We start from the raw sequence: 23,115 nt of genomic DNA, 5'->3' as shown, positions 1-23,115 counted from the left end.
GGGGATCACTGTCCGGACACCCCAGGGTGCCAGAACAAAGCGCTGCCCCCACAGCCCCCCCCCAAGATCCCTTCAGCCCCGCGGCCCAGCGCTGGCTGCTGCCAGAACCCCCCGTTAACCCCACAGACACCCCCACAGCCCAGGGGTTCAGCCCTTCCCCACAGCGTTCAGCCAGGGCTGAGCAGACACCCGGAGAGCCCCGGCAGGATTCTCTGCCCCTCCCTGCTGGCACCTTGGCCAGGTGGGCACCAGTACCAGCTGGGTGCCGTGGGCAGGTTCTCCATGCAGCCCCTCACCTTTCCCAGCTGGCACCCCCTCCTGGCTGGCAGTGCCAGGGAATGGGGATGGTTTTCCTCGAGGAATCCATCACCTGGCTGGGCTGCAGCCCTTCAGGACAGCTGCCTTTCCAGCCTGGAGCTCGATGATACTTGAGACCCCTTTCAACCCAAACCTTTCCATGGTCCCACCTGGAGTGAGGCTTCTGCCCCTGCCCTGGCACAGGGACCCCTCCAGGGCACCCACGGCGTGGGACAGGACAGGGGGCACAGACCTGGCTCCGTCCTCTGCACTGCTCTCCTCCCCTCTCCTGCCAGCCTGGCACGGAGCAGTGCCCCGGGCACCGGGGCTCTGAGGATGCGCCGAGCCCCGTCTGGCCCCTGGTGTGGCAGGAGGGGCTGTCCCTGTCCCCAAGGCAAGGGAAAGGTGGGGACATGACACACTTGGCTCTGTCCCAGGAGCCGACAGGGAACCGGAGATATCTGGAGGACAGGGAGAGCCCAGGCTGCTTCTAAAATAAATAAATTAAAACAAATCACAGATTGCAGCCCAGCTTTATCGGCCACAACCCTGATTTTTGGCACATCAGCATCTCCTCATCACATCTGGAGAAGGGAACAGCTCCTGCTCCAACGCTGCCCCATCCACCCACCACATCTGGGGCTGCCTCGTGTCCCCTGTGCCCCCCTTCGGCTCTGCCCTGCTCTGCCCTCGGGAAAACCACAGGGCAGGAGCAGCGCCCGCTCGGGAGAAACGTCAAGGCTGGTTTGGTCCTCGGGGAGTGATCGGTGCTGACAGCTCACCCCGCCTGACCGGCACGGAGCAGCCCGGAGGGGAACGGGAACAGGAACGGGAGTGGAAACAGGAATGGGAATGAATGGGAGTGGGAACAGGGACGGGAGTGAGAGTGCGAATGGGAGTGGGAATGGGAACAGGAGTGGAAATGGGAACGGGAATGGGAACAGGTGGCCCTCTGCCTTGAGCCAGGATGGTGGGGAAGGAATTTGGGAAAGAGCTGGTTGGAAGCAGAGGTGGGAGAGAGGTGGCCAGGCTCGGTGCCTTCCCCTGCCAGCCTGGCTGGTTCCACTTCCTGTGTTCCATGGGGAAACTGAGGCAGCACAGCCGAGCAAGAGCTCTCACCCGTGCCGCTGGCACCCAGCCCACCCCTGCCGTGCCCACAGCACCCTCTGCCATGGTGGGAAGTGGGATCTCTCCCCTTCCTCGGGCACTGCATCCCTCGGCCGTGGGAAACCGCGGGCTCAGAGGGCTCCTCCCGCCCTCGCCACCGTCGCCACCTGGCACCGCGGCCCCAGCCCCGGCGGCGGCGTCACCCCGGGGCACGGCGCCAGCGCCGAACCTGCCGCAGGTGTGGCTGCACCCTCGGGCACCTCCTGGCAGCCAGGGATCAGCTGGGTCAGGGCAGGAGAGCCGGACCTGGTCTAGGCTTATCCCGGTGCTGGGGAGCACAGGCAGATCCCCCACGGGTGGGACCCAGGGCGAGCATCTCGTCCCGGGATGGAGATGGCTGTGGGGAGCTCTGTGCCCACTGCTTGCAGGGCTGGCACAGCCCTCACCAGGGCACAGCCCTCACCAGCGACCCACCCCGGTACCAGGAGCATCTCTGTCACAGGGAATGCCCCTTGCAGGGGTGGCATCCCTTGCACAAGCAGCATTCCTTGCCCTGGCAGCTCACCCGTGCTGCTCGGCTCCCCAGACCTGCCCCACCCCGTGTCCCGGTGGGAGGAATGTCCCTCTTGCACAAGCCGGGACGCCCGGGGCTGGAGCTGGGCTGTACACGAGGAGCAGGATTTGCTCAGCCAGCCCTCTGTCCCATGTCACTGTCCCCAGGAGTGGGGTGCCAGGGCTCCCCGTGCTGCCCAGGAGGGGATGGGCACCCCTGGGGGCTGCACTGCCTTGGGCACCGGCTCCAAGCAGGCCAGAGGAGCCCCCCAGCAGCGATGCCAGCTGCTCTGGGGACACCGTGAGCCGGTGTGGGGACAGACGGTGACTGTGGCAGCAAGGCCAGCACTCCAGCCCAGCTCTCCCAGCCCAAGGAGGAGCTGCAGCACTGGTCCCCCAGTGCAGCACCTGCACAAGGCTCCCCTGGCAGCCCCCTGCCCACGCCAGGATGAGGGTCCCAGGATGTGGCTGCCGGGGCTCCCAGGTGCTGTGACAGGGACTGTGCAGCCCCCACAGCCCTGGCAGCCCCTGGCATGGACCTGGTGCTTTGTGAGCCCTCCCCACCCCCAGCCCCCGCTGGCGGCAGCTGATGAAACCTGAACACATCACCTGGAATTTCCTGCCAGGCCCGAAGGGCAGAGCGAGAGAGGGCGGCTGTGAACAGCCCAGGAGCCATCCCCAGTGCCAGGGCTGCTGCTGGCAGTGCCCAGAGCATGGTGCAGTGGGGTCTGCTGTCCCATCACCCCATTATCCCACAGCTCCAGACCCCACTATAATGGGAATGTGCAGGACATGGTCACCACAGCTCCCTGCACCCTTCTGGGCTGTACCCTGAAGCACCTCTGGCACCCCTTGCCCAGCTCCTTCCTGGTGCCATAGGGCTGCCACAGGCCCAGTGGGGCAGCAGGACACACAGACACATGGCATTGGACCTTTCTCAGGCAGAGCAAGGTGACAGAGAGGGGACACACTTGTCCTCAGGCTGTTTATTGGCATCTCCCTCGGCTCAGCCCGGGCGCCGCGGCCCTGCCAGGCTGGTGCTGGCTCACCCATAGGCACTGTGGGGGCTGGGCTGGGCTGTGCAGACACCCCCAAAACGGCCACAGACCCCCCGGGCATCAACACCCCCCAGCACCCCCAGGCCTCTGCACAAAACCCCATTAAAAAGCCCCAAACCACCAGAAATGCCAAGGGGAGGCTCACATTGCCTCATCTGAGTCCTCACCAGAGCCCCGAGGTGCAGAACTGGGGGGTTGAGCACCACGTGCACCCCACTGGGGCTCTCCTGGGTTCCAGTCCTGGCTTCTGTGGGGCTGTGCTGGGCCAGGCACAAAGGAGGGCAGCAATGAATCTTCCCCTGGGATCCTTCCCCCAAAGCCTGGGGGGTCCAGAGTGGGGAGTTCAAGTCCAGAGGTTTTAAGTTTAGCAGAGCTCCTCTCACCCTCCCTAGCTGGGGGTCTCTGCTTGTCCCCACGTCCTGCGGGAGCCACGAGTGGAGGGGCCGGGCTTTGGCACGGGTGCAGCCCCTCACCCAGCCCCCAGCACCCACTGGAGTCCAGCAGCAGGTCCGGGGCAGCCCCCAAGGGTGCCAAGGGCGGTGTGGGTGCACCCCGAGCCCCCCGCCCCACCTCATCAGAGGAGTCCGTGCCACAGAAGCTTTGGCCAAGGAGGGGACCTGGGTTTCTGCTGGTTGGCACCCAGCAGAAAACCCCTGGAGCCTGGGGCTGCTCCCCTTCCTCCTCTTCTCCCCTCACTGCTTTTTCCTTTTCTCTTAATTTCTTGGGGCTTTTCTTTAACTTCTTTTTTTTTTTTTCTTTTTTCCTAATTTTCCCCCTCCTTCTCCTGTTTTGTTGGTTTGGGTTTGTTACTTTTTCTTCTCTTTAAATATCAAACGAAGGAGGAAAACCCAGCGATGGGGGCTCTGGAGCCGGGGGCCAGGCTGCTGGGCGGGCGGTACAGGGTCCCGGGCTGGCTGCTGGGGGCATTGCCGGGGGTCTGGGGGGTGGGAGTCCTGCTGGCTTTGGGGCGGAACAGGCTGCCCTGCTGCGTGGAGGTGCTGTTGGAGAGCGGGGTGTGGTCGGGCTCGCCCGAGTCGCTCTCGGTGTAGCTGTAGGCCTGTGCCCGGGAGATGCCCTTCTGCTGCCGCCGCCAGGAGTTGTAGTAGGTGGGGTCGCTGATGTAGTGGTTGACAAAGGAATGCGCCTTCTGGTGCCCGGGGTCCACCTCGTACTCGCTGTCACTGCCCTGAAAAACAGGACAGGGAAAGGTGGTGAGGTGGGGACAGCTCCCAACAGCCTCAAAATTCAGTGGGGTCGGGCTCTGCTGCCTGAAATGGGATGAGAGAATGGCCCCATGAGAGGGAACGGCCCCAATAGAAATAAAAGGCATTCAGGCTGCAGATAGAAGAGCAGGACCAGCCTGTGCCCTGTCATGGGGGCACAAGGTGCTGGCACTGCCGAGCTCTGAGCCCGGGCTGTGCCCCAGCCCTGCCCCACTCTGCGTGTCACAGGCCCTTCAGGGGCACACGCCACCTCAGTTCAGCCTAAGAGCTCCAATTTCTTCAATCCTGATTCCTTAAAACTTAAATCCTAGGGAATCCTGATTTCCAAGATCTCCTTGCAAAGATGGCTTTAGTTGCCATCTAAACTGAGTGAACCCAGCTGTGCCAGGGGAGTTCAGGATATCAGGAGGAATTTCCACATGGAAAAGGGGGCCTGGCACTGGCAGGGGCTGCCCAGGGAGGTTTGGAGTGACCAAGGAGGGGCTGGATGTGGCACTCGGAGCTCTGGGCTGGGAACAAGGTGGGGATGGGCCACAGCGTGGGCTCAGTGATCTCAGAGGTCTTTTCCAGCCTGAATAATTCAGTGATTTCCAGTGCTTTCCTGGTGCTTTCCCAGTGCTCTTTTGGGAATGCTGGCAAGCACATCCCGAAAGTATTTAAAGGCTGGGACGGCTGCAGCATCACTAGGGGGTTTTGCCTCTTGCTAAAACAAAATAAAACCTCATACAAAAGGTTCCTGAGCGCTGCCGAGGCCGCGATGCCCCGGGGCTGGCGGGGAGGGTGTTTTTGGGCTCTGCCGGTAATTGGATTCAGCTTCTCCGGCGGCGCACAAAGGGCCCATTGAGGGCGGTGGGAACTGCCCCGCGCCAGCGCCAGCTCCCGCAGCTCTTCACAGCTCCTCAAAAGCCACTCGAGCCCCGCTCAGGCCGCAGCGAGAGGAGCCGGCATCTGCCAAGGAAACAGCCGGTGCGGGCAGAGACGGGGGGGCACCCTGGGCACGGCCCCCTCCTGCTCGGGGACAGCCCTAGGGACCCACAGGACCTCTCCCTGGGTGTCAGCCTCTCAGCATCCATCCTGGGGGTGATGGCCCCGTGGCCTCCCCGGGGCTCCACGCTCCTGGCCGGCCACAGCTGCCCGTGGCCCCGGGACAAGACAAAAGTGGCATTTTGTTGAGTTGGCAGAGCCGCGGACGTTGCCACCAGCGACCGGGCAGCGGGACAGCCCCCAGCCCCGCTGACCTCCCGTCCCCTGTGCCCTGTGTCCAGCAGCTCTGGGAGCCCCCCGCAGTGTCACATCCCCACACACGGGCCGGGGACTGTGCCAGCTTCCCCCCGGCGCTGTGCCACCGAGCCACAGGGACGCTGCTGCCTGCAGAGCGGGATGGGGCGGGAGCAGCAGCGCAGCTCCCAAACGCGCACCGGGACCCGCCTCGTGGCGGGCACAGGAGCGCGCTGATGCCCAGCGGGGGCTCCCAGCACCTTCCACCGAGCCCCGGGTCCCTGTCCCCGTGTGCGGCCCCGGGGGTCACCTGGGAGTCGGAGACCTCGGAGGGTTTCTCGGTCAGGCTGCTGCTCTCGGCGGGGATCAGGTCGTTGTACTTGGTCACGTCCTCGTCCGAGTAGTGCAGGCTGCCGGGGCTGGGCCGGGGTGGGGACCTCGGGGACACGCAGGGGGATGGTCAGTGTGTGTCCCCTCCACTCGGGGCCGGGCCACTTGGGGACAACCCCAGGGACCCATAGGGTTGGCTCAGGGACACCCCTCAGCTGTGCCAACCCTCTCCCAAGAACCCCAATCCCACTGTCAGGGACTTTTGGGGGACACTGGGCAGATCAGGGTCACCCCCCCCCCGGGGACCCCAGCCCTTCCCACTTCATGACAGAGCAGGGATGGACAAAGATGCTCCCCTGCCCGGGGAGGGGCTGTGGCAGGGGTCCCTACCGGGTGTAGATGCCGTTCTTCCTGCAGAAGGAATTCTTGACGGAGAGGCGGCGGTTGTTGAGCTCCAGGGCGGGGAAGCTGCCCTCATCCAGGCTCACCATCTCCCCGTGGCTCAGGGCAGCCGCCTTGGAGCTGTTCCCTGGGGGATGGGATGCTCAGCCTCCCCCAGCGCCTCCGCAGGCAGCACAGCACGGCGAGGGGGGCTGGGGATGGCCCTGGGGGGGTTGTGCTGGTTCCGGTGTCACCAGGGCCTGGGGACAGCCAGGAGGTGCCAGCCCTGCCCTGGCTCAGCCCCCTGCCCTCCACTCCGAGCTGTTTGCTTAACGAGGAGCTCTGGATTTTCCCCACAATTTGAGCCCTTGACAGAGCTAAGAAAACAGAGCTGTGTTTGGCTAATCCCGGTGACCTCTGCGAGCCCCCAGGCTGCCCTGCCTCCACAGCTGTCTGTGGGACAAGCCCTTCATTCCATCTCGAGCTCCCAGTGCTCTCTGGGAAGCCACAGCACCGTTATGGGGCGGCACTGGGGCTCTGGAGGAGTTGTTCCCAAGGCAGGCAGCAAGGGAGGTCTCCACTCCAAGCAGACCCTAAAGGCAGGGAGAGACCCCCAAGAGGCTCCCACGGGAGCAGGAAGGTCCTGTTACCACCCACCACACTCCCTCACTCACCTGAGTCCGACTTCTTGGAGTACTTCTTGCTCTGCCCACGGATGATGAGCACGAAAACGAGGAGGAGGATGAAGATGAGCCCCACCAGGGCAATGACCACCAGGAACCACCACTCCTCATAGAAGGGGTTGGTTTTCTGGGCTGGAGCACAGCAGGGAGGGTCAGAGGGGGACAGGGACAGGGGGACACCCCTCTGCAGAGCACAGGGTTGCTTGGGGAGCTTTGTGAGGGATGTATCCTTGGAAAGGGAGAGGGCTGCAGGGGGATTTGGAAAGGGGGTGCTGGCAGTGGGACTGGGGCTCTGTAGGAGCCAGGGGTGGGGTTCAGTGATGGCCATGAGAACAGAGCAACAGCAGGACCCTCCCTCTGGCACAGGGGTACAGAATACCCTGGGAACCCACCTGACACAGAGGGGGAAGGGGTGCTGGGGGTCCCGTAGCCGTAGTCGTTCACAGCAATGACACGGAAGTCATAGCTGACCCCCTGCTTGAGGATGTCCATGCTGAAGGTGTAGGAGGTCACCTCCTTGGGGATGTCTTTGATGAGGATGTCCCAGAGCCCCTCATCTGGAAGAGACAACGGGGCTGGGATTTTAGGGCTGGCTCTGCAGGACACCCAGGGGAGGGGTGCTGCCCCTCCATCCTGGCCCTGCAGGTGCTGCCCTTGCCATCAGCCCCACTCAGCAGCGTTTTCCTCGGGGACACCCCCCAAACACTGGGTCCTAATGCCCAACCCACTCAGCACTCCCTGCCTCAGTTTCCCCTCTCCTGACCCCGCGGTGGGGATGGAGCAGAGGCAGCAGTGGTACCTGAGGGCCGGGCCTCGATGACGTATCTGGTGATGGGCCCCTGGCCGGGGTCCCCACTGGACCAGTGGATGGTGATGGCCGAGCCATAGCGGGAGATGAAGGGCTCTCCAGGGGGGCCAGGGGCACCTGGGGACCAGAGCACAGCTGGGGCCAGGGGGTACAAACTGGCCCAGAGCCGTGCCAGCTCCCACCCCACCTCCTTCCCCACCCCGCGTGTCCCCATGTGTCCCCCGTACCTTCCCCGGGCCCCGTGGTGATGTTGGCTTCAACGTCCGGCCCGTAGGCGAAGGTTTTGGCCCGAATTCGGAAGCGGTACGTGACGCCCTCAGCCAGGTCCTTGACCTTCATCCACAGCGGGCTGCTCCCCTTCACATCCACCGTCACAATCTTGCTCACGCCTGAGGGGACAGAGGCTGAGCCAAGTCCCCCCGAGCCCTGCCCGCCGCCCCCGGCCATGGCCTCACCATCCACGGGGGTGCAGGGCTCATAGACCAGCCTGTAGCCCTCGAGGACACCGTTGGGCAGTGGTGGTGGCTCCCAGGACACGTTCACCGACGTGGTGGTCAGCTCGCTGAAGCGGATGGAGCCGGGAGCACTGGGGGCTGCCAGGGGACAGGGTGACAGGGCCAGCTCAGTGCTCCAGGGGACACCCCCAGCACCAGCCAGCCCCTCTCCCTGCCTCCACCCTAATGCTGAATGATCACCAACTCACGCCTCCCGGGCCCCAACCCTGCTGCAGCAAAGATTCCACGGGGGAACGAGTCTCCTTGTGTCCTCCCAAAACCTTCATCCTCCTCAAACTTAAACATTCACCTCCTTGTGTGCCCACCCCACAAACCCGCTGGGGTGAGCCCAGGGATGTTCTGCTCAGGATTGCACTGTGAATCCCTGGAGCTGGACCATGGAGACACCTCCCCAGGGAGCCCAGGAGGGCGCTGGGGGAGCCGTGCCACGGGCCCCACCTGCCTGCTGTGTCCGTGCCTTCACGGGGACACTGCGGGGCCCGTCCCCCGCGGCGTTGAAGGCGGCCACGCTGACCCAGTAGGAGGTGTAGCCCGTCAGGTTCTTCAGCTTCACGCCGCTCTCGGGCAGGAACAGCGTCTTGACCCGCACGCTCTCGTTCGGCCGCTGCTCCTCCCAGAAGTGGATCTGTGGGAGGGGGCGTGGGGAGCTGGCTGAAGCACGGGTCCGACCCAGCTCGCCTTCCCTGAACCCTCAAACGTCCCTGCCCGGGCTCCGGAGCCCCTGTCCCAGCCTGGTGGCTCCAAGTGCACCCAAAGGAACGGAAGAGCCTCTCTGCCAGGAGGGCTCCAGGCTGTGCTGGGCATCAGGCACGGCTGGCATCACCAGGGTGTGCTGAGATCACCTTCGAGCCGTGCCTGATTCCCGAGGGATGGGGACAAGCAGGAGGAATCACAATAGATGGGGACCAGGAGATGTCTGGAGCATGGGCTGGGTACCGCGGCTGCATCCTAATGCATCCCACCTGCACCCGGGCTGCATCCTGACACATCCTAACACATCCCAGCTGCATCCCAGCACATCCCAGCTCTATCCCGACACATCCCAGCTCTATCCCGACACATCTCAGCTCCATCCCGGCACATCCCGGCTCTATCCCAGTGCGTCCTGGCTGCATCCCGACACATCCCTGTGCATCCCAGCGCATCCCGACACATCCCAACACATCCCGGCTGCATCCCGACATATCCCGGCTCTATCCCGACACATCTCAGCTCCATCCCGACACATCCTAGCTCCATGCAGACACATCCCTGCTTTATCCCGGTGCGTCCTTGCTGCATCCCGACACACCCCGGCTCCATCCCGGCTCTATCCCGACACACCTCGGTCGCATTCCAGGGCCGACGGCGCCATCTGCTGCCCCGCCGCCGCTCGGCACCGGGAAGGGACGCCCGGCATCTCCTCGGGACCCCAACATCCTCCCAGAACCCCTTTCCCGAAATCACCCACCGCACCCCCAGTGCCACCCACCCTGTGCCCTCCAGGGGTTCTGCACTTCCCCAGAGCCCCCGGGCGGGTGTCAGCCCCCAGGTGACAGGAGGTACCTTGTAGCCCTGTATGTCCCCGTTCTGGCTCTCGACGGGGGGCGGTTCCCAGGTGACATCCAGCTGCGTGGCTGTGGCCGCCTGCACAGCCACGTTCTGGGGCGCTCCGGTGGGCACTGTGCCGAGGGAGGGCACGGTGTCACTGCACTGATTCGGGGCATGCGGGGTCCCAGGACAGCCCAACCCCCTCCCTGCAGCCCCCAAGAGGCACCCCTGCCAGGACTCACCCGCTTCCCCCACAAACACCTCCTGGGGGGGGCTGGGGGGGCCCTCGCCCACGGCGTTGTAGACGCTCATCCGGATCTCGTAGCGCCGGTGTTTGCTCAGGTCTGGGGGACAAAGGGCGAGTGGGACCCTCCCCAGGACAGGGCAGCCCCACTACCCCCGGGGGACCTGGCAGAGCCCCCCTTGTTGGGAAGAAGGGGGTGTCCCCAAAGAGCAGCTGGATAGGGCAGAGGGGTTTCAGCTCGCCCTGCAGTGCATGGACACACAGGGGTGGCAGTAGGGGACACACAGAGGGAGGTGGGGGACACAGGGGGTGGTGACTTACTGTCCAGCTCATACTGGGTGAGGGACACCTCGCTGAGGTTGTGCACGGCATAGACGGCTGGGCAGGAGAACAGGGGGGTTAGTGCAGGGCAGGGGGGGCTCCTGCCTCCACAGGCCAGGGCTCCCCTGAAAGGGCCCTGGCACCCCCAGGTGCCAACAGGGCTGCCAGAGCACTGAGGAGCCTTTCCATCCTCCAGCCCCATCCCCTGAGTGCCACCAGCCAGGTTTGTGCATTGGGGTCTCCACAGAGGACAGGGCCAGGCCCTGCCTTGGGCTCTGCCCTTGTCACTTGTGTCCCTGCTGCCACTAGAGTGGTTGTGGCCCTGTTGCCTGTGGGGGCTGAGGACAGCAGCAGGATGTCACACAGCCCGTGTTAGGTGCAGACACCCCTGTGAGGTTCAGATTTGTGGACACAGTGGGACAGAGCCAGTGACAACACAAAAGGATGTTAGGGACCACAGACCTGGTGGCACAGGGGAACTGGTGACAGCTCCAGGGGGCACAGCCTGACCCCGGTACATGGGAGATGCTGTGGATGCTGCACTGCTCAGATCCCACCTGCCACCCCCAGGTCACCCCAGCCGCAGTCCCGGGGTCAGCACTCACGGGTGAGCTCGGCCCAGCCGGCGCCGGGGTGGCCGAGGCCGCGCAGGGCGAAGCCCCGCAGGCTGTCGTGCAGCAGCTCCCGGTACCGCAGCCGGAACCCCAGCAGGATCCCATTGATCTTGTCCTCAGCCGGGGGCTGCAGGGGGAGGGAGGGAAGGCAGTGAGAGGCTGCTCTGGCCCAGGGCTCCCTGGCACCCTGAGGTGCCACCTGGTGTGCCTCAGTGCCACCTCCCCGGGCAGGGCAGAGGGGACGGTACCTGCCAGCGGATGAGCACCGACGTGGTGGTGTGAGGGGTGATGGAGAGGATGGTGGGAGCCTCCTCGGGGGCTGTGGGGGAGAAGAGGGTTGTGAGGCTCCGGAGATGCCCAGGACAATGAGGAGTTCCCTCGGGCACGGGGTACCCGCTGTCCCTGCCCCAGGAGGTGCTGACCCGCCTGCAGGGTGGTGAGGGACTCCGACTCCTCGCTGTACTCGCTGTCCCCGATGTCGTTTGTGGCCTTCACACGGAACTTGTAGGAGGTGAAGGGTTTCAGCCTGCAGGGAGCGGAGCGGGATGGGGATGGGGCAGCCCGCGGGTCACCCCCGAGCCACCTCCCTCCCACCGCGCCATCACTCCCCAGCCTTGTACCAGCGCTTCTCACGAGATGGGGAAACTGAGGCACGGGGAAACATCACCACCCACCGCGTCCCCAGCCCCTCACCTGTCCACCACGAAGGCGGTGGCGTTGTGGCTGACGGGGGCGGAGTGCAGAGCCCAGGGGCCGTCGGGCAGCTCGCGGCTCTGCACGGTGTAGTAGCGCACGGGGGAGAGGCCGTCGCTGCCCGGCTCCCAGGACAGCAGCACGCTCCGCGCCCGCACCTCCTCCTGCTGCGCCAGCGGCTTCCCGGGGGGCTGCGGCCGGGCTGGGGGAGGCGAGGGGCTGGGAGCACTGCGGGGGCACCGCCAGCCCCCCGCCGCCGGCCGCGCCCCCCATCGTTACCTCTCTTCTCGGTGGTGACCACCAGGGCTTCGGCCGGCTCGCCCCAGCCCTTGCGGGTCTGCGCGGTGACACGGAACAAGTAGGTGGCCTCGGGCTGGAGGCCGGTGGCCGTGAACTGCCGGGCGCTGGCATCCAGCATCTCCACGGCGGCCGCGGGCACCGCCGAGGTGTTCAGGCGGTGGCTGACCTGGTAGGCTGCGGGGAGGGAGCGGAGTGGCGGCGCTGGGGAGGGGACACCAGCCTGGGCTCCTCCCCGTGCCGCCCTCTCCATCCCAGCCTGCTCACGGGGGAGCTCACACCCAGCCCGGGACCAGCATCCGAGCAGGGAGCTTCGCCCCTGAGGGCTCCCAGATGCCCAGCGAGCTGGTTTCTGACAATCCCTGCTCCCATAGGACCTCTGCATCCCTCTGCAGAGCATCCCAGTGTGGCTCAGCCCGGGTGCTCCCCACCTACCCAGGATGATGCCGTTGGGGGCTGCCGGCGGCTGCCAGATGAGTCGCACCAAGGTGGTCCTCACTTCAGGAAACAGGAGCCCCACGGGGGGCCCGGGCACTGCAGGGGGAGAGATTGGAGTCAGTGGGGAGTGGGGAAAAGATCCCATCCCCTGGGAGCTCTGGGCAGGGGGAGAGGGATCGCCCCAGAGAACAGGGATAGGAGAGGATTAATCACCCAGGGATGGGACGGGATTAATCACCCAGGGAAAGGATGGGATTAATCACCCAGCACACCCAGTGCTGTCACCCACCATCATCCAGTGTCCTCTCGAGGACAGGAGGCCGGCTGGGAGCACCATCGCCCATCCTGGTGAAGGCCAGCACCCGGATCTCATACAGGGTGTACTTGGCCAGCCCAGTGAGCTGGGCACTGCGGGAGGCATTGCCCTCTGCCAGCCAGAACCGGGCACGTCCCTCCGAGCCCTTCTCCTTGTACAGCACCTGCAACACAGCCCGTGTGACACAGCCCGTGTGACACAGCCGGGCCACCAGCTCCTGGGGGTGGCACAACTGGGGACCCCACAGCCTGCAGGGTGATTGCTCCAGGGGAGGTTGTGCTGCCCAGGGGCAGGGCATGAGCAGGAGCTCACCTTGTAGCCCAGGATGAGCCCATTGCAGTCAGCCTCAGGAATGTCACTCCATCGGACCAGCAGGCTGCTGGAGGAGGTGGCCACTGCTGACACATTGCTGGGGCCGGAGGAGGGGACTGGAGGGGGGCAACAGAGAGGGTCAGTGGCCGGACTGGCCGAGCTGGGTGCCCAGTGCCCGGTGGGCAGCGGTACCTGACTCCCGGGTGCGTCCCAGCACCGGGGGGCTCCAGGGCCCAGAGCCGATGGCGTTGAAGGCCTGGACCTGCACCCGGTACTCCGTCCACTCCTGCAGGTCCTCGATGGTGAATTCCCGCTCCACGCGGTCACGGATCACCTGGAGCGCCGGCTGCCCCCGCCCATCCGCCCGCGCGTACCGGATCCTGTACCCCACCGAGTCGGGGTTCCCGTTGTACTCCTGCTCCAGGAGGGGCTGGCAGGGACAGGCACTGTCACTCCTGGTGTCCCACAGCCCCCCAGCTGCATCTCCCTTCAGCAATGCAGGCACAGACCCCCCTGACCCCCCTCACCATCCAGCGCAGCCACAGGCTGGTCTCGCTGGCCGTCCTCAGGGTGACGTTGGCAGGGGCCAGGTCTGGGGGAGCCTGGAGGGTCTGGATCCTCCGGGAGGGCAGGCTGGGGGGGCTGGTGCCCACGATGTTCACCTGCCGCATGCGGAAACTGAGAGAGGAGAGGAGGGTCACAGTGTGGGCCAAGAGAGCTCCAGTCCCCTGGGGAGGACAATAAGGGGGGGTCACAGTGGGGGACGCAGGGATGGCACCAGGGCGCTGCCCTGGCACTCACCTGTAGTAGGTGTAGGGCTTCAGGTTGGGCACCTCCATGGAGCGGGTGTCAGGCTCGTTGGCCAGCTGGTGCACGAGCCCCCACTCGCCAGCCTCACCGTTCTGGCCCACCTGTGGGATGGCAGTGGGGCGAGTGGGGTGAGCAGTCCCCAAACACCCCCTGACCCCCTTCCCGAGGCACCCTGTACCTGTGCCTCCACCTGCCAGCGGGAGATGGAGGTTTTGCCATCGTAACCCGGGCGAAACTGGATGGTGACGGAGCGGGGGCCGATGTTGGAGATGCCCAGGTTGGTGGGGGCACCAGGGAGCTCTGTGGGGACAGGGCAGGGTGGGTGGCACCGGCCGCTTGCCCCCAGCACCGCACACGGCCATGCAGCACCCCCAACACCGCAGTGCTCACCTGGGGGGACCCCTGAGGAGATGGTGGAGGAGGAGACCTGTCCCTGTCCTTTGGAGGTCATGGCAGCCACCTCGATGGTGTAGGTGGTGAGGGCGGTGAGGCCGGTGACACGGTACTCCAGGGTGACGTTGGGCAGGTAGTGTGTCACCCGCGTGTTGGTGCGGTTGTACTCCTCCCACGAGATGCGGTACCCTGGAATGCACCCCTGCAGTGTCACCCCTGCAGTGTCACCCCTGCATCGCCCACCCCACAGGCTGCATGGGGACAGGGATGGGACAGGGCAGGTGGGAGATGCTGCAGGTTGGGAAGAGGACAGGACAAAGGGGAGATGCTGTGGGGGAGGAAAAGGACATGTGAGTGTGACTGCAGGGTAGCAGTGCAACACAGGGGACAATGCTGCAGGGTGGGAATGGGACAGGAAAAGGGGGAGGTGCTGTGGGGTGGGAAAGGGACCAGTGACAGAGCCAGTACCTGCTGCTGCTCCCTTACCTGTCAGGATTCCATTCTTCTCCAGCGGCTCCTGCCAGCTGACCTTCAGGGACGTATCCAGGATGTCACTGAAGCTGAGGTGTCCCACAGGGCCAGGCACTGCCCAAAAACACCCAGACTCAGCCCCCAAGCGCAGGATCCCTCAGCACCCACGGGACACCCGCGAGGAGCGAGCGGGGAGGGGGCTCCCCTTGGATGCGGCCGGGGACGGGCAGGGTCCATCCCGAGGGCGTGGGTCCTCCCCGTACCATCCTCGTGGGTGCGCACCAGCTGCGGGGGGCTGCGCGGGCCGTCCCCGGGCGTGGTGAAGCACAGCACCGAGGTGAAGTACTCGGCGAACTTGCGCAGCCCCGCCACGAAGCCCACGTGCACGCTGTCCTGGAAGTTGGGCCGCACCGTCACCACCGTGGCCTCGTCCTCGTGCTCCGGCTCCCAGGCGATGAGCTGCGGGAGAAAGGAGCCGCCATGAAGTTCCCAGTGCCACAGACGCCATCTCCGGCCTCCTCTTATTAATTAGGCGTTGATTAACAATCAATTAACGGTGCGGGGAGCGCCCGATGCCTGTGCCAGCGCTGTTTACAGAGCTGTGATTAACTCCATCGATAACGGGATCCCCCCTTGCCCGCATCCAGGAGGGATGGCTGGGCATTTAATTGGTATTGTGCAAGATAGCCTCTAGCAACTTAATTAAACACTAATTATGCCCAAAAAATACTAATCAAAAATACTAAGTGGCGTTTAATAAGAATGTTAAATATCCTACTCATGCTGGTTATCTCATTCAGCGGCAATTAAATTCCTGAACTTCTTTTGAGTGGATTAAAACACAAGTTTAATGTTTTAATTCAATTTCATTAATGTAAATTTGAATTAATTGCAATTTGGAATTAATTACAGAGCATGGGAGACTCCGAGCCCATGCAAGTGTTAAATAACATTAAATATTATTTTAACAGTCAGGAGAGAGCCAATTAAAATCCGGGATTTCAGCGAGGAGGAGCCAAGACAGTTTATGAAGGTTGACCAAGTTTTCCCTACAAGCTGTTCTGGTTTTGGGAATCACCCTCACCTTGTAGCCCTGGTTGATGCCATTGATGAACTGGGGGCTGGGGGGGTTCCAGGTGAAGCGGATGGTGGTGGAGTTGGTGGCCTCGGCCTGCACATTCCCTGGAGGCACCGTGGGCACTGCCAGGATGAAGGGACAGCTCACAGGGACAGCTCCACGAGGTCCTCTCCATCAGCTGGGTCCCAACCCTAGGTCATCCTGCCCAGCACATCCCAGTGCCCCTGGGACCTGCACACCCATCCTCCTGCCTCCCGTCCCACCACCCCAATGGCGCCTGTTGCTGTTGGGGTGCCCACCAAGCCCCTGCCCACACCTGATTGTCCCTGCCTACCTCCCTGCAGGGTCCACTCTGTCACCTTCATGCTGTAGACCCCCAGGCCAGCGCTGTTGTAGGCAGCCACCTCGATCTCGTAGTTGGTCCAGATGATGAGGTCCTCCAGGAGGAGGTTGTTGACCTCGGCGTTGGTGATGTTCTTGAACTGGTACCCCACGGGCAGCCCGGCCAGGCAGTACCTGGGCATCAGGAGCCATCAGAGCTGCCACTGTCCCCACCAACACCAGGTTTGGACCCCTGGGCACCCCCACTGGCACCTACCGGATGATGTAGCCCTTGAGGACCCCGTTCTGGTGGCTCTCAGGGGGTGGCTGCCACTGGATCATGATGGACTGGTTGGTGCGGCCGCTGGCAATGACGTTCTGGGGGGGTGCAGAGGGCGGCTCCTCGGGCAGGGACACCCTGCAGGGACAGGGCAGGTGAGCACCCGGGGTCACCAACCCCCCCAGGACCCCCGGCCAGGACCCACCTCTCTGTGTCCTTGCTGAACTGTCCCCTGCCCACGTCATTCACAGCACACAGGCGGAACTGGTAGGAGCGAGCAGGGACCAAGCCCCGCACTGTCACCGATGTCACCTCGGGGTCCACGCTGGCCAGCAGCACGGTCCAGGGCGCGTCTGGGGGAAGAGGGGACAGCAGGGTGGGGACCTGGCCTGCAGGGCGCTGGGGTCCCCTGCCTGGCCGACCAGTCCCAGGGTGGCCAAGCAGTGTCCCCTGCACCAGGGTGACTCTGGGGACTTGTCCCAGTGCCAGCGATGCCAGGCGGGTGGCAGCAGCCCCTTACTGTTCTCAGAGACCTCCACGACGTAGCGGAGCAGGGGGCTGTTGCCGTCGAAGGGCTTGGCCCAGGTGAGGTTGATGGCCCGTTTCTCCTGCAGGCTCAGGGCGGCCACGGGGCTCTCGGGGGCATGGGGGAGCTGCCTGGACAGGGGGGTTAGGGAGGGAAGGAGGGAGGGGGCACAGCCCCAGGCAGGGGTGCTGGCAGGATGAGGGGGGTCTCACCGGACACGGAGGTGGGCGCTGCGCGAGTCGTTGCCCCCGGCCGAGATCACCTTGCAGGTGTAGGTGCCGATGTCACCCGACCAGGTCTGGGAGATGTGCAGGGTGCCCACCTCGTCCAGGCGCACCCGGGGGCCGCTCTCAGGGCCCAGCGGTGCCCCGTCCTTCTCCCAGACGTACCTGAGCCAGGGGGAGCCCGGTGTGCTGGTGCCCCGCAGCCCCCCAGCGAGCAGAGGGGACCGGGGGCCCACTGTCACAGGGCACCAGGTGGCACTGCAGGACCACCAGCACGGGGCTGAGGAAGGGGACCCCCATCTCCCTCCCCAGGACAGCAGTGACAGCAGCCAGGTGGGCAACCCGGGGATGCCCGGACTCCCCAAGCCTCTCACTCACCTGACATCCACGCTGGGGTCATGGGTGACCCCGCAGCTCATGACAGCCTTGGTGCCCTTGATGACACTCTGGTCCTGTGGCGGGTCCGTGATACGCGTCCTTGCTGTGGGGGGACACAATGACCCACCAGCACTGCAGGGGGGGCACCGGCAGGGACAGGCTCCGTTTGCACCCACAAAACCCAGCACCCATCCCTGGAAAGCTCCATCCCGCAGCACCTGGGGTGGTGCCCAGAGCTGGGCAGTGTCCCCCCCATCCCTGGCCCACCCTGAGCCCCTTACCCCAGACCACCAGGTCTGCAGAGGCCTCGTCCACGCCACGGGAGTTGGTGGCCAGGCAGGTGTAGGTGCCGGCGTCGGGCAGGTGCGCGGGGCTCACCAGGAGGCTGCCCGACTCCAGCAGGGTGAAGCGCGGCAGCTGCACGGAGCCGCTGGCCAGGACCCGCTCCCCTGGGGACACGGCAGGGCCCTGTCACTGCCGGGGCCGCTGCTGTGGTGGCACCGAGCCCCCGGGCAGCGAGGACGGGCTCGCCCCCAGCCCTTTACCTTTCTGCCAGGTGATGGCCGGGCGCGGCGCCCCCGAGGTCTCGCAGTTGAGGATGACGGCCATGCCATCGATCACCGTGCTGTCCTGGGGACCCCGCGTGATGTTGGGGGCGATGCCTGCAGGGCACAGAGGTGCACAGCCCCCCCTGAATTCCCTCCCTGTGCCCGGCCTGGGCCTGACCCAGAAGAGTTTCCTGGGCTCCCCAAGTTGCCTGTGGGACCCATCCAGGGGCACATCCCACCCGCCACCCAGACAGGGCACCCCCAGGGCAAGGTGGGGATGGCACCTACTGGTCACGGCCAGGTACGTGGTGGTCTGCACCTCGCCGGCCGCGTTGCGGGCGAAGCACTGGAACATTCCGGTGTCATCGGGGAGCAGCCCGCTGATCTGCAGGCTGCCGTCCTCCAGCAGCTGGAAGCGGGACAGCTTCTCCAGCTGCAGGAGGGCAGCGTCCTTGTACCAGGCCATCTCGGGAGGGGGGACACCTGCACAGGTACAGCCACGTCAGGCACGGGCTGGTGGCAGTGCACGGAGGGTGCCGGGGAGCAGCTCACCCTTGGCTTGGCAGGGGATAGCCACCACCTTCTCCATCTCGGCCGTGATGTGTCTCTCCGGCTCCCTGACGAACTGCGGGGGCTCTGCCGAGGGAACCAGGAAATAGGAGCGGGGGCAGAGCCTCTCCCCAGGGTCCTTGGGCTGACCAGTGTCCCTCCTGTCACCTTCCAGCCCTGCCCCAGGGCTGAGCCCACCCCGGCTCATGGCACGCTCTGGGCTGGGCTGCTCGTGGGCAGGAGCTCACCCAGCAGGGACAGGGAGGTGCCAATGGACAGGAGATAACCCAGGACAGACAGGAAGGTGCCCACAGGCAGGAGATAACCCAGCAGGGGCAGGAGCTCACCCAGCACGGACAGGAAGGCGCCGGCAGTCACGGCGGGGACGCTGCTGCTGCGCAGCACAGCCTCGCACTCGTAGAAGCCGCTGTCGCTCAGGGTGGGGTGCAGGATGGTCAGCCGGCGGCTGTAGTCGCTGATCCCACTGGACACAGGCGCCCCGTCCTTCTTCCAGATGATGTGCAGCTTGATCAGTGGCCTGGGGGGCCAGGGTGTGTCAAGAGCCAGCTCCAGCTTCCCTGGAGGATCCCACTGCCCTCCATCCTGCAGGACTCAGGCGGGAAGACACCTCCCTCCCTCCATCCCACAGGTTCCAGGAGTGTGGTGGGAAGGGGTTTAGGAGCACGCAACCCCTAAATCTCCCTTGGGCAATGCCAACAGGGAGACTCCCCATCCTCATCCCCACCCCACGGCTCACCTGGCGTTGGCCACACACTCCATGGTCACCTCCGAGGTCCCGGCCACCACGCTGGTGTTCTTGGGTGGGACAATGATGGTGGGTGCAATGGGATCAGCTGGGCCACCCACATCTGGGGAGAAGGAGGCCAGAGAAACAACCATGAGCACGCCCTGTCACCCTGGGGGTCCCCAGAGAGGGCACCCAAATCCCCGGCTGCTCGGCTTGGAGGTCACAAAAGTGACAGGGACCTGGTGGCACCAGGCTGCCTTTCCAGCTGTCCCTAAGCTGTGTCTTCCTGTGGGAGCCCTGGCACGCCTGGGCAGGGCCACCAGGCTGGTGACAGCAGGGAGGAGGGAGCAGGGAGTCCATAAAGCAAAATGATGGCAAGAATAAAAAACCCTCATGTAGGCGCTGTAAAAACGCGATGGGCTCGAAAGCTGCTGATAGAGCTGAATCCATAAACAGGGCCCCGGGATGTTTATGGAGCTCCAGGATGCCGAGGGACGGGAAAACAGATTCATGGGGATGGGAGACAGGCAGACAGACAGGGATAACCTGTCCTAACCCTGTGGAGCAGCAGGAGGGGAGATGGGGAGAGCGTGACAGGGCTGATGTCACTTCAGGGCATGTCCCATGGGATGGGCTGTCACTAAAGAAATGGACTGGGGGACCCTTGGAATTCCTGGGGAGCCCAAAGGGCCTGGGGGGATGAAGCCACAGGGTTGGCCCCCAGGCAGGGGCTGCTCCAGAGCACCAGGAGCTGACAGGGGGACACAGACAGGGGCGGGGGGTGTCCATGGGGTGACACTGCAGCCCCCATTCCACAGCCCAGCCCAGGATGCAGCTGGAGCAGGAGCTGTGACACACCAGTGCCTGCAGCACAGCCACGAGCTCCTAAATAAATTCTGAGGCAGCTGAACTGTTAAGTCAGCAGAAGCTGGAGCCTCTGAGGAGATTTACTGCAAATTAAATTTGGGGGCGAGGCAGGGGTTGGGGGGAGGGGGCAGTGCCCCCCACACTCACTGGCCACCGTCAGGGTGATGGGCTGGCTCGTCTTGTTGTCACCGTTCTTGTCATTCACCGCCTGCACGTAGTAACGCCCTGCGTCCGGGGCCACCGTGGACAGGATGACCAGGGTGTTCTCCAGCGTGATGGCTCTGGAGGAGAGCATGGTGGCAGTGAACCCAGAGAGCTGGGACCCTCACTGCCTGCCCTGCACCCACGTGGGACCCCCAGCCTCCCCCCAGTCAGCCCCCGGATGGGGGGACCAAGCCCGCCCCACTCTGTCCAAGCAGAGCCCATGGGACGGTGCAGATTCCGAGGATTTCTCCCTTTTTTTTTTTTTTTTTTTCATTTTTTACTTATTGGAACAATCTAATCTGCTGGAAACATAAAATGCTGTGGGGAATATGTTTTTTTTTACCATTAAATATGAGATAAAGGAGTTTTATCTCCTCAATCCCGCTTTGCAAATCGAAAGGAGACCAGTTCAATTCCTGCATAATGGGGGTTGCAAATTCAATTCCTGCCGGCTCCGGCAGCACCGGGATCTGCCACAGCTCCGTGGGGACACCTGGCACACGTGTCTGTGCCGTGTTTGGCTCTGTCCCACCCTCTCCCCCGCCTTCCTCCCTCCTGCTTTCATTTTTTGTTAAGAAATCCCTTTCTCTGGTGACAAACAGAGCCATTAGTCACCGGGCCTGTCCCTGGGCTTTAGCAGGATGTTGGTTAAACATCCTTAGCGTGGGGACAAGGTGAAACGCAGCCCCCGGGACGCTGGGGGGGATGCAGGGGGATGCTGGGGGTGCTCACACGCGGCTGCTGGGGGAGATTTTCCGTCCATCCCGGAACCAGGTGACCTGGGGCTGCGGGAAGCTGGCGATGCGGGGCGCGCGGATGACGGCCGCCTCCCCCTGGGACACGCTCTGCTGCGTCTCGCTGTCCTCGAAGCTCCCCATGTCTGCAGAATAGGGCAGGGAACCGTGCCAGGGGCTGGGGGTGCGCCCAGGGAGGCAGCACAGGGTCTGGCTGGGCAGCAGGACAGGGTTTGTGGGATGAGCTCCCCAGGAGATGGAGCTGAGGGGCTGCTCCTGGCTCAGGGTGTGGGGGGAGGTGGAGGTGGCTCAGATGCTGCTCCTGGTGATCCATCCCTCCATCCATCACCCCCGTGCTGGCTCAGGGACCCCTGTCTGAGTGTCCCTCACCACAGACAGGCTGCAGGCCCAGTCCCGGGGCTCCCCAGCTTCTCCCTGTTCCCCATGGCATGTCCCAGCAGCATCCCAGCATGACCCTGACTCCAGGGACAAGGTGTGGCACAGCTGCCTCCATCCCCCTGCCATTCCCAGCCTGGAAGCACACAGCAGCTGTGGGAGACTGAGGGAAGCAGGGGGCATGGAGGAGGGGGGTGGGACAGGGGATTTTTATTGACTTCCTTAATTGCTGTAATTAAAAACATGTAAAGAATCCTTTTTTAACGACTTTGCCATTATCATTAGTTGTTAGCACAGCTGCCTTATTAATTTCTCATTATCCTCCTGATTTGTCACTGCTCCTCAGGAGGTGTTTAAGGGGATGGGAGTGGGGATATCCCAGAGGCAAGGGGTGATACAGAGGGGCAGGTCCCTTTCAGGGGACAGAGCCCCATCCCAGGCCTCAGCACTGCCATCTCCTCCTTAAATCTCACCAGAATGACCCCAGGGATGCTCCAGACATCTCTGCTGGCATTGCCTCAGGGATGCTCCCAATGTCCCTGCCAGCATCACCCCAGGGATGCTCCAATATCCCTGCCAGTGTCACCCCAGGGATGCTGCAGGCTCTCACGTGCTGGCCACGAGTGGCACCAACACCGGAGCTGTCCCCCGGCGCCGGGAGCTGGGTGTCCCCGTGCGGTCCCCACAGGGCAGGACGGTCACTTACAGGCCACCTGCACCTCGGTCTGGCGCTGCAGCAGCGCTCCCATGCGGTTGCGGACGATGCAGCGGTAGAAGCCGGCGTGGGTGCGGTCCAGCGAGGTGATCATGTACCTGCGGGAGGGGAACCAGCAGTCAGGGGACATCCGTGTCACTGTCACAGCCCCACGGAGAGGCTGCAGGTCCTGCACACCCTCCCCATTTACTGCACGTGTGCCAGGAGCTCCCTTCCCCGAGGAGCTGCTGGAGGTGCATGCAGGCTGGGGGACACCGCAGTGTCCCGAGCCGTGCCCAGCCCCAGCAGTGACACTGCGGTGTGCTGGTGTCACCCAGCCTGGACCTGAGAGCCGCCAAGTCCGATGAACCCCGGCTGACCCCCGATCAGCCCCACGCCTGCCCTTATCAGCGGCCAGTGAGGAGATAAAGGAAATCACCACATCTCCACGCGACCGCCCCCCAGCATCGCCGCGGTCCCCGGGCCGGACCCTGCCGCCCCCAGGGAGTCCCCAGCCCCGGAGCTCCACTTTTATCCCCCTCAACAGCCGGGGGAGCCTCCGGGGGCCGGGCAGGCGCTGCAGTCGCCGTCCCCGACGGGGAGCGCTGCGAGATAACTCAGAGAGGGAATAAATAAAGCAAGCTCAGCCCTCCTTGCCCAAAATCTAATCTTGCGTTAAAACCCGCCGCGGGCTCTTTCGGCAGAGCTTTGTTTGTTCTTCGGAGAACCGAGCGTAAATTAAACTTTCATAAGACCTGAGGAGCGCGTTCCCTGTGCCGGGAGCGCAGCGGGGCCCCGCACGGCAGAGGGTGACAGGGGACACAGGGCTGCTCCCTGGCCCGGCGGGACTGGCACCAAACCGCGGTGACACGCTGCCAGCCGCCCACCCACGCGGCGTGCCGGGGTCACCCGTCCCCGCGGGAGGAGGGAGGGTGCCCTTTGGGAACGAGTCCTTGA

The 23,115-nt window shown here is 64.2% G+C and overlaps 1 protein-coding gene across 1 annotated transcript in view; it reads right to left on the bottom strand.

Moving 5' to 3' along the window:
• Positions 1–2,945: 2,945 nt before the first annotated feature.
• Positions 2,946–23,115, bottom strand: part of SDK2 (sidekick cell adhesion molecule 2) — a 44,762-nt gene continuing 24,592 nt past the window's right edge. Inside the window, exons 3-45 of the mRNA XM_041485845.1 lie at positions 22,171–22,277; positions 21,067–21,214; positions 20,278–20,411; positions 19,273–19,384; positions 18,863–19,053; positions 18,519–18,602; positions 18,255–18,449; positions 17,964–18,080; positions 17,700–17,867; positions 17,419–17,521; positions 17,029–17,205; positions 16,811–16,947; positions 16,496–16,643; positions 16,288–16,428; positions 16,024–16,205; positions 15,696–15,811; positions 14,875–15,070; positions 14,627–14,725; positions 14,138–14,329; positions 13,926–14,047; positions 13,739–13,848; positions 13,465–13,615; positions 13,130–13,367; positions 12,938–13,053; positions 12,599–12,788; positions 12,307–12,405; positions 11,854–12,048; positions 11,575–11,776; positions 11,304–11,407; positions 11,130–11,200; positions 10,873–11,008; positions 10,268–10,324; positions 9,945–10,046; positions 9,718–9,833; positions 8,611–8,797; positions 8,113–8,250; positions 7,885–8,046; positions 7,649–7,774; positions 7,242–7,406; positions 6,841–6,981; positions 6,176–6,314; positions 5,766–5,892; positions 2,946–4,200 (exon numbers count right to left, since the gene is read on the bottom strand). Coding sequence (XP_041341779.1) covers positions 3,844–4,200; positions 5,766–5,892; positions 6,176–6,314; positions 6,841–6,981; positions 7,242–7,406; positions 7,649–7,774; positions 7,885–8,046; positions 8,113–8,250; positions 8,611–8,797; positions 9,718–9,833; positions 9,945–10,046; positions 10,268–10,324; positions 10,873–11,008; positions 11,130–11,200; positions 11,304–11,407; positions 11,575–11,776; positions 11,854–12,048; positions 12,307–12,405; positions 12,599–12,788; positions 12,938–13,053; positions 13,130–13,367; positions 13,465–13,615; positions 13,739–13,848; positions 13,926–14,047; positions 14,138–14,329; positions 14,627–14,725; positions 14,875–15,070; positions 15,696–15,811; positions 16,024–16,205; positions 16,288–16,428; positions 16,496–16,643; positions 16,811–16,947; positions 17,029–17,205; positions 17,419–17,521; positions 17,700–17,867; positions 17,964–18,080; positions 18,255–18,449; positions 18,519–18,602; positions 18,863–19,053; positions 19,273–19,384; positions 20,278–20,411; positions 21,067–21,214; positions 22,171–22,277 — 6,298 coding nt within the window. The 3' untranslated portion in view covers positions 2,946–3,843. The remainder of the gene's footprint in view (positions 4,201–5,765; positions 5,893–6,175; positions 6,315–6,840; positions 6,982–7,241; positions 7,407–7,648; positions 7,775–7,884; positions 8,047–8,112; positions 8,251–8,610; positions 8,798–9,717; positions 9,834–9,944; positions 10,047–10,267; positions 10,325–10,872; positions 11,009–11,129; positions 11,201–11,303; positions 11,408–11,574; positions 11,777–11,853; positions 12,049–12,306; positions 12,406–12,598; positions 12,789–12,937; positions 13,054–13,129; positions 13,368–13,464; positions 13,616–13,738; positions 13,849–13,925; positions 14,048–14,137; positions 14,330–14,626; positions 14,726–14,874; positions 15,071–15,695; positions 15,812–16,023; positions 16,206–16,287; positions 16,429–16,495; positions 16,644–16,810; positions 16,948–17,028; positions 17,206–17,418; positions 17,522–17,699; positions 17,868–17,963; positions 18,081–18,254; positions 18,450–18,518; positions 18,603–18,862; positions 19,054–19,272; positions 19,385–20,277; positions 20,412–21,066; positions 21,215–22,170; positions 22,278–23,115) is intronic.

This window comes from Pyrgilauda ruficollis, unplaced genomic scaffold (assembly GCF_017590135.1).
Source record: "Pyrgilauda ruficollis isolate IOZ18807 unplaced genomic scaffold, ASM1759013v1 scaffold72, whole genome shotgun sequence".
NCBI lineage: Eukaryota > Metazoa > Chordata > Aves > Passeriformes > Passeridae > Pyrgilauda > Pyrgilauda ruficollis.
This window is presented reverse-complemented; position numbering and strand designations above follow the sequence as displayed.